The sequence below is a fragment of the Anopheles darlingi genome, chromosome 3 (genome assembly GCF_943734745.1).
Source record: "Anopheles darlingi chromosome 3, idAnoDarlMG_H_01, whole genome shotgun sequence".
NCBI classification, from domain to species: domain Eukaryota; kingdom Metazoa; phylum Arthropoda; class Insecta; order Diptera; family Culicidae; genus Anopheles; species Anopheles darlingi.
In genome coordinates this window covers 36,713,439-36,722,657 of record NC_064875.1, presented here as the reverse complement: position 1 = coordinate 36,722,657, position 9,219 = coordinate 36,713,439, and the positions used below count along the sequence as shown (strand labels likewise).

Genomic DNA, 9,219 nt, shown 5'->3' with positions numbered 1-9,219 from the left:
TGGGAAATTGATATTAGGTATGTTCTTGCGGGGTAAACCATAGAGCTTATTTGCCTAAAACGGACTGAGCAAAACAGTCCTCTAGCATTCTAATTTGCAAACTGTGTTTATTGTAATGATTCTATACTGTATGCCTGAAATTATTTTTCGCTGTATACGACGCCGTCGACATATATTCAAAGGAAGCTCCAAGCTACAGCGCACAGTTCGAATCAGAATAGTCCACAATGTTGAACAGGATATTTTTCTACTATCTTCTTCCTTTCTACTTTTCTTTATCTTATCTACATATATAAAACAAAGTTGCCAATCCGTTGTGCACTCAAGCATAAGCTTTTGCATAACTCAAGAATGGTCAAGAACTGATTGATGCGAAATACGCGTTTTTGGAGGCAGGGAGTGGTATTGGCATAGTTAGAACCCCCTCACCTTTCAGGAAAGAGCCATGCGAAATTCCATGCAATCTACATCGATAAAGGAGTCTTTTGTTGTAATACAACTTCTTGGGAGGAAAATCAGTAATAGAAAATTAATTTGTTTTTTATATTTTTTCAGATAGCAATAATCTCAGTAGGCTGGGTTTTTTTAATAGTTTCCCTTTATTGAATGCTTAAACCGCCAGAAGACAGGAATAATTAATCTTTACGCAGAGGCAAAATCTCTTCCTTAATTCCATCTTTTGTGATAATATTAATGATGACCGAATCACCAGTGTAAATATCGCGCTCCGTTGCGGATATGAAAGTGTCCTTAATAACGGATACTGCCTTATCCATTTTCAACAGTTCTGGCGTAACTTTGGCCATGTTCTTTAGACCAATCTGGTTGTCTAGCACCGGTTGCAGTAAGGGCCCTGCCGACCCGCCGGCTCGATAAGTAGTCATTTCACAGTGCCCGATCGGATCATAGCTGTAAACAACACCTTTGCCATTTAGGTCCAATCCAGCCAAAACATTCGATACATAGTATGGGAAAAATCGTCGATTATACATGAGAATCGACAACATTTGAGCGACAGCGGGAGTCGACATCTCTTTCTGGTGCTGATCTTTGTACATCTGCATGCGCACCTTCACAAGGCTGGTTAGGGCTAAGGTGTCGCACCAACAACCGGTCGATGCAAGCACTACATTATCCGACAAACGGAATAGTTTGTTTTGGGTTCGAGTATGAATCGAATAACCAGAACTTAAACGAGTGTCTGCCCCAATTACTGCAAAGTCATCACCCGCGATAGCCACCACGCTCCTGCAAGAAGGTAAATTTTAAGTAAACAAGATTCAACTTAATATTTACTTCTATCGGCTTACCCGCCATTGGATTCGTATGGATAAAACTGTACTTGACGTATTCCAGGCACTTCGTATTCCGGAAAGTTTGCCATCTCCATCATTTTTGCAGCTAAAGAAAAACTTCAGTAAAAATTTGCAGTTTTCGGCCTTCTTCTGAATGCTGAAGAGCGTTTGAAGCGGGTGACTGTGCGATTCACAAGTTGTCAAAATTGATTCAGCAGGTGTACAGCGGTCGCCAGACGAGCGCGCGATTGCCCCGCTGAATAGGCTGATTTTCACAAACCTCGAGTGAATTTCACCCGGTATATTCAAGACATCTTGACCCCAAACCCGGCGCGCTTGTCAAAATGTATTGTGAAGAGAATCGAAGATTTTTTTTAACCTGAGATTTTATTTAGAAATACGGCTTTAGTCGTTTGTTTTTATTAGTGTGGTTTTCAAGAAAAAGTGATTTTCGAAGAACTTTTAGACACTTCTTACGATTTAACTTGCGTTATCACACTTTACGTAACATGTCAGCAATGCGATTTCATTCTATTGCTGGGGCTGCCGCACGAAGAATTCTAGTTCCTGTACCAAGAAATCCCGGTATACGAAAATTTGCAACAGGAGCTCGTCAAAATAAAACACCGGGAACTATAAGTTTAGCGTTGAAAGGCGTGTTGGTCGGAGCAGTAGTCGGTACTGGTTGGTCCGGTTATAATTTCTTCAAAGGGAGTGGTCCTACAGACCACATGCTGCACGAGCATGTCTCCCCTGTAGTACTGGAAAAGCTGCCAGATGTAAAAATAGTTCGCAAAATAGTTAATGAAAGCGACGATTCCGGATTGGAACTATTTTTATTTCAATTCCAAACTTGTCCCTTTTGCTGTAAGGTGCGTTTATTGTTTTGTTAAAAGTCCAACATTCAGTATAAGAATATTTTTAAAGTACAAGAATGTTAGCCTCATGTTTGACTGTTGTTTTTTGTTGCAGGTGCGGGCATTTTTAGACTATAGCGGATTATCTTATTCCATTGTCGAAGTAGATGCTGTTCTGCGCCAAGACATTAAATGGTCTAAATCCAAAAAAGTACCAATTCTTTTAGTAAAATCCAAAACCGGAAAATACATTCAACTATCGGATTCCAGCATGATTGTATCAGCACTTTATAGTTACCTTCGCGATAGAGAATGTGACATCGAACAGCTTGTACAATATTATCCATCGATATCTTACGAAAACGACTCGGGTCGAAAGGTATTCGAAATAATGAATAGGTACTTTTTAATGTCTAAACATCACACTGGGAAAACATCACTAAACGAGATACAAGAGTAAGCATTTCTCGAAAATCAATGTATATGCGATTCCGCATTAAACCCAGTAACTTATTTTAACGATATTTCAGGGAGGAACGCAAATGGCGTGTTTGGGCCGATGATCATCTAGTGCATTTGATTTCTCCTAACGTTTACTGCAGCTTTAATGAAGCCTTGGAAACATTCAACTGGTTTTCTGATGTCGGAGAGTGGAATATACACTTTCCTAAATGGGAAAGGGATCTCATGGTTTATGTAGGTGCCATTGCCATGTGGGCAATCGCCAAACGGCTAAAGAAGCGTCATCAGTTAAATGATGATGTACGATCGTATATTTACGACGCCTGTGATCAATGGATTACAGAGATAGAGAAAAAGAAAACAATATTTCACGGTGGAGCAAACCCCAATTTAGCTGATTTGGCTGTGTTTGGGATTTTAAATAGTATGGAAGGATGTCAAACCTTCAAAGATTGTTTAGAAAACACTAGAATTGGTCCATGGTTTTACTCAGTTAAGAAACAAATTCTTGAAAACCGCGGAAAGGTTATTTGACCGTATTTATACCTATTTGATGAAATAAAAAATGATTCGTAATTTGATGCAATAAAAATTCTATTTTTTAAACACGAGATGTACGTAACTAGAAAGAATATAGCAATACTTATCAGTTCAAGACCATTCTTGAATAATAATACCCATGTCTTAGCTTGTAATAAAACCCATGTCTTATGGACCATGTCCCATGGAATAAGACCCATGTCTTAGCTTGTAAATTATCTAATTTCCTAATTAACTAATTTCCCCTTAAATTCAAACAATTTAAATGTTTGATGATGATATCACGGCAAACACTTGTTGAAGTTCTCTTGATTTAGACTGAAATAAGTAGCAACCCTACACAAAAGCCTTTATTGAAATTATCGCGAATTAAAACGATGTCAAATGTATCGGTGTATTACCTATAAATCAAAGTAATGTATGTACATAAAAAATAAATAAGCAATTTGTTTATATGAATATTAAAAATCAATGTTCAACGAACCCAAAGCAAAATAGCGATTGTAAACGGTTAGAACGCACGCAGGAACCATCAAGCATGCTGAGGAGCATCTTCCTTTTTTTATTCTTACGCCAACGATCGAGCCGAGCAGACGATGCTCGTGATCTGTGGAAGCATAAGTGACTCATAAAAAGTGCAAGATCAAGAAAAAGAAGCAACGTGCTAAGTCATATTTTCGAATCTACTGTTTGATGAGTCTATAAGTGCGGAGATATTTTAGTTTTGAGACGGTACACACTAGGTAAGTTTTCTGTCATTTGTTTGCAGTCTATCTATTTTGTATTTGCCGGTGATTTTTAGAAAGCTACAGTTTGATAATAATTTGATTTAAATTTGTGGTGGTTTTGCATCTTTTAGACATTGGCTTATTTTCGTTATTATTGTTAATAGATAAGTACAATGTTGTGTTTTGAGTGAGATTACATTAAAATTGAAAAAGAATCCTCATGGTGATTGGCATATGTATAAGGAGGTAGAACATTTTAACAAATATTTGTTTCCCCGCTGACAGCAGCATACTTCTATTCCTTTCTTCCATTTGTTTCAGTGATGAAACGCAGGCAAGAAATTTGACCTGCCTCAGATTGTGTTGCTTTTTTCTGGTTTTCTTGTGCTGTATAACTTTAGGCACGAATTCTAGGAATCATAACAAATTGTCCGCGTAGGACGTTAACGATTGCTAATGATACTTTGTGGTAAATATGTGTTATATGAGATTGAGGTCTTGGAAAATTTGCAAAACTGCATTTAAATGACGACCGATAGAAGGAATATTCATGCGAGCATTCTTCTCCAGATTTCATTCTGTGAAATATGGTGCGTGCAGTGTTTAATAATAGAAACATTTGGTTTCCTTGCTTCGTTCGAATTTCGTATGTTGGAGGAGGAAATCTTCATCTGCTTAATTATACATCTTATTGAATTAGGCACTGTGGAATGCCAATTTTTTTTTTGTTAAAATTTAGTCTTACATAAAGTATTTACATAAAGTATTTAAGTCATGCATCTATAAACCAGCTATACATATTATTCTGAAATATTGGACCATTTTGGATACACGAATGTGTATATTCTATCAAAACATGCGTAATAATACTAAACACTATGTTTTGTGAATTGAAAATACATTAGAAATAAAAAATAACTAAAATAACTATACGGACGAGGAATACGCAGGAGCCTATAATACGAGAAAGCTGACTGTCATTATAATATGTACTTTATTTATTTCCTTACGAAAACATTAACAGACGATAGATGAGGAATTCGTTGTCGTTGGTTCAGTATGGATAGAATAAAGCGAGGATTATTGATCTACATACTGGTGGCCTTTGCCTTAGCAACAGCTCAAACAGAATTGACGCCACCTTATTTTAATCTTGCTGAAGGCCGTAAAATAACGGCAACCGCCACGTGTGGTGTCGATACTGATGGCCCCGAATTATACTGCAAGCTAGTTGGCGCTAATACAGAGAATGATAACCAAAATCATTACTCGGTGATACAAGGCCAGGTAAGGACATATTCTTTTGAAAACAGATTGTATCACAGATTGAATCCATCCAAACGCAACAACAATCGTACATTTTGATGCTCCTACATAGGTTTGTGATGTCTGCGATCCTTCTGATCCAGAAAAGAATCATCCTCCGGAGTACGCCATAGATGGAACTCAAAACTGGTGGCAGAGTCCACCATTATCCCGCGGAATGAAGTACAACGAAGTAAATCTAACCATCGATTTTGATCAGGTAAGATGAAATTGAAAAGAGATGATAGTGGTGGTGACCTAATCCTTCCAGGAATAAACGCTAGACTTACGTAATCGACGTAAAGCAAACATATGTGATCGTTTGGTAGCTGGTAACAGCGTTAACATTGTGAGTGCTGACGGCAACCAAAATGGTTGGCGCTTGTCGATTAGAACAGAACGGAAACGAGCATCTCACAACCGGAAACACCTCGGCGTAGTGAGATAAGGGCTTTAGTTGAAATTGATAGCTTGCATGAACCGCATGTGCTGATAAAGCGTACATATGCGTGGCTAGAACACACATCCTCGGATTCTGTGACGGTTGTCCCTTATCGCACGAGAAGTATATATATATATATATATATATATATATATATATATATATATATATATATATATATATATATATATATATATATATATATATATATATATATATATATATATATATATATTTCGTTTGACTGTACAAACATGTGCAATGTGACATAATATGTTGTTATACAATGAATTTCTCCTGGCTATTCTGTGGGGGTTTTTTTTTTAATTTTCTATTTTTCATATAACAACGGTAATGTAAACTCTTCTAAGAAGTGGAGATAAACAAATTTCGAAAGGATTGCTCGAGTAGTTTTGATCCAGAGTTTAAGTAGTTAAGTTAAGGCATATATGCTTAAGGAATTATTGAAGTTATATAACAAAAATAGAAATGTATATCTTTTTGTGTCTCAAATCTTTTTATAAATATAACTAGCATGACCCAGCGTGCGTCGCTACGCTTAAAAGAGGATGGTTATTTAAAATAGATGTTTTTTGAGTTGTTACTTTGTGTGTGATGATTGTTGTTAATATTTGCTGAGGATTTTACATTGGTTACATGAACACCAACCATGGTTCTGAGCTTATTTTTGAATTTCATGGATTGGCCAGCGAGGAGAATTACTAAATTATCATCAGCATTTAATACTTGGATGAAACGCTTCTGTTTTGTGCGCAAAGGATCTGCAGCTTTGCTGCGTACAGAGTAACGGGGACGATTCGTTTCGAATGCAATACCGTCGCCTTTAGTTGCCCCTCGCTTTTGTTGGGGGGGGGGGGGGGGTTGGACCCGCGCTCAGATTTCTTTTCTTTGAGATTTGGGTGCTATGCCTTCGGAAGGGAGTCACCTCGTTTTTAGAAGACTTTTGGCGTCGCAAAGAATTTAACCGAAAAGAGGAATTTTCTGTTCAGATTGCCCTTTATTCGCAAATATCCTGCCCTTTTACACCCCGGATCGGCCGGTGTCCCTCTTCGGAACATACATCCCATAACGGCTCATTTCTTCCATAACTGTGTTGAGCTCCTAATGCTACCACCTGGAGTTAGGACCCAGCGCAAAAGCCCTCATGGAAATGTTAATGAGGTGTTAGTAATGTGTGTGTGCACATTTTGAATTTTTATACATAATTTTTTATCTTTGATGAAATTTCGAAAATTCGAATTGTGCATATTGCCCCAGTATGCTTAAACCGGTTTTAGCTAAGCCTTCTAGGATAAAATTCTCATCAATTAAATTAATTCGCGCTGTCAACGCTCCCTGGCGCTCAGTATTGCAACTGCTGTTCGGTGATTTAGTGGATTTTCAAAAAATCATTAAAAAATAACTGTTTGAGCTAGGGCTATGAAAATTTGAGAGTATTAGTTATTTTGTATGAAAAATCTAAGAAAAATATCAAATCAAAGGTTAACAGAAAGTTACGGAAAATAATTTTTCTATTTTTTGAATAACTTAAGTAATGGGAATGAAATATAGTTTACATCCGATTCTGATACCTACAGAAGATACACACAAAGTTTGGTTCGAATCGGTTCAGCCGTTTCGGAGGAGTTTGGACACAAAAAAATGTGACACGAGATTTTTATATATATAGATTTTTACAGTTTGTAATTTATCGTCGGTATTTTGTATGTTCATCATGTCAGATTTTACTCGAGCTTGTAACCATTTCCTTCGTATAGAAATAATGTTATTTTAATTTTTTTTTTACTCTATTCGTTTAGGAATTTCACGTTGCCTATCTATTCATACGGATGGGTAACTCTCCGCGTCCCGGTTTGTGGTCTCTTGAGAAATCCAGTGATTACGGAAAAACATGGACCGCTTGGCAACATTTCTCAGATTCACCTGCAGATTGTGTTACATTTTTTGGAGCAAACAGTTTGAAACCACTACAGCACGACGATGATGTTATTTGCACTATGGAACATTCAAAAATTGTACCACTTGAAGGCGGTGAAGTGAGTTGAGCGATTGGAAGGTTCAACAAAATATCCTTAATTTTGTATGTAACACATATTCCAGATTCCGATCAGATTGTTGAATAATCGACCTTCGGCAAACAACTATTTCAACTCTTCTACGTTACAAGAATGGAGTAGAGCCACCAATATTAGAATTCGTCTGCTGAGAACTAAAAATTTGCTTGGCCATCTTATGTCTGTTGCCAGGCAAGATCCTACGGTGACGAGACGTGTAAGTGAAATGATGATTGTTTTTTGCTTCAAATTTTCTCGTGATTTGCGTCGTCATAGTTATTGGTTTACGTTTATGTTTGCAGTATTTTTATTCAATCAAGGATATTTCAATCGGTGGGCGTTGTGTTTGCAATGGTCACGCTAATACTTGTAATGTACTTGATCCTCGATCCCCAACCCGTATTTTGGCTTGTCAATGTCAGCATAATACTTGCGGAATTCAGTGCGCCGAATGCTGTCCTGGGTATGAACAAAAAAAATGGCGTCAAAACACAAATGCACGCCCTTTTCAATGTGAACGTTAGTATTGTTGGTTACGTTTAACGGATTATGCAGTTCAGGAATAACTATTGATATTCTATTCTATTGATTTCTAGCTTGCAACTGCCACGGACATTCCAATGAGTGTAATTACTCCGAGGACGTGGACAAAAATGGGCTTTCACTTGATATCAATGGAAATTACGAGGGCGGTGGTGTTTGCCAAAATTGTCAGCATAACACTAAAGGAATTAATTGTAACCAGTGTCAAGACAAATTCTTTCGTCCCAGGGGCAAATTTTGGAACGAAACAGACGTGTGCGAAGGTGAGTAAGCAAATAAAACATAAACCAATTGCATAAAGGAAACATTTTAATGCTATCAAATGTTCAGCCTGCAACTGTGACCATTTCTACTCTACGGGCAACTGTGAAGAAGAGACCGGTCGATGTGAATGCCGCGTCGAGTATCAGCCACCATTCTGCGATTCGTGTTCTTACGGACACTTTGGTTACCCTAACTGCCGCCCTTGTGAGTGTAACTTGAATGCCACGGTTGGTTACTACTGCGAGGCAGTAAATGGTGCTTGTCCTTGTAAGTCTAATTTTGATGGTCCTCAATGTAAGCAGTGTGCCAAAGAATACTACCAGTTTCCAAGTTGTGAACGTAAGTATTTCCTTGATGGTGGTATAGTACATCTATTAAGATAAACGTATAATAGCGCATACTCTTCCGTAGCGTGCGAGTGCAACATGAATGGAGCAATTGATCGAGTATGCAGCGAAGAGAGTGGGCAGTGTAAATGTAAACCGAATTTTTCTGGTCGAGTTTGTGATAGCTGCAAAAACGGTTTCTACAGTTATCCCGAGTGCACATGTAAGTAAAGTTGTTTTATGCTCATGATGCTCATATCATAATGCTTAAAATAATTTATTTTTCTTTTTACAGATTGTAATTGCGACATTCGCGGGACGCTTGAAAAAGTTTGTGACAAAAATAATGGTTCCTGTTTATGCCGAGAAGGTTATAGTGGAC

General features: G+C 37.6%; 3 protein-coding genes across 3 annotated transcripts in view; 2 read left to right on the top strand and 1 right to left on the bottom strand.

Moving 5' to 3' along the window:
• Window positions 1-567: 567 nt before the first annotated feature.
• Window positions 568-1,500, bottom strand: LOC125956473 (proteasome subunit beta type-1). Its single transcript, XM_049688376.1, has 2 exons — window positions 1,311-1,500; window positions 568-1,248 (listed from the first exon to the last, which is right to left on the bottom strand). The coding sequence occupies exons 1-2, from the start codon at window positions 1,391-1,393 to the stop codon at window positions 636-638; spliced, it is 696 nt and encodes a 231-aa protein (XP_049544333.1). The 5' UTR covers window positions 1,394-1,500; the 3' UTR covers window positions 568-635.
• Window positions 1,501-1,614: 114 nt separating this feature from the next.
• On the top strand, window positions 1,615-3,472 carry LOC125956472 (prostaglandin E synthase 2). The gene is made up of 3 exons (XM_049688375.1): window positions 1,615-2,167; window positions 2,268-2,608; window positions 2,683-3,472. Exons 1-3 carry the CDS (start codon window positions 1,805-1,807, stop codon window positions 3,146-3,148), a joined length of 1,170 nt encoding a protein of 389 aa, XP_049544332.1. The 5' UTR covers window positions 1,615-1,804; the 3' UTR covers window positions 3,149-3,472.
• Window positions 3,473-3,734: 262 nt separating this feature from the next.
• The window catches only part of LOC125956471 (laminin subunit alpha), a 15,336-nt gene continuing 9,851 nt past the window's right edge, over window positions 3,735-9,219 (top strand). Inside the window, exons 1-10 of the mRNA XM_049688374.1 lie at window positions 3,735-3,897; window positions 4,907-5,169; window positions 5,261-5,407; window positions 7,450-7,686; window positions 7,751-7,921; window positions 8,007-8,223; window positions 8,301-8,510; window positions 8,578-8,850; window positions 8,923-9,060; window positions 9,133-9,219. The exon at window positions 9,133-9,219 is cut by the window's right edge and continues 8,663 nt beyond it. Of these exons, the coding sequence (XP_049544331.1) occupies window positions 4,942-5,169; window positions 5,261-5,407; window positions 7,450-7,686; window positions 7,751-7,921; window positions 8,007-8,223; window positions 8,301-8,510; window positions 8,578-8,850; window positions 8,923-9,060; window positions 9,133-9,219 (1,708 nt within the window). The 5' untranslated portion in view covers window positions 3,735-3,897; window positions 4,907-4,941. The remainder of the gene's footprint in view (window positions 3,898-4,906; window positions 5,170-5,260; window positions 5,408-7,449; window positions 7,687-7,750; window positions 7,922-8,006; window positions 8,224-8,300; window positions 8,511-8,577; window positions 8,851-8,922; window positions 9,061-9,132) is intronic.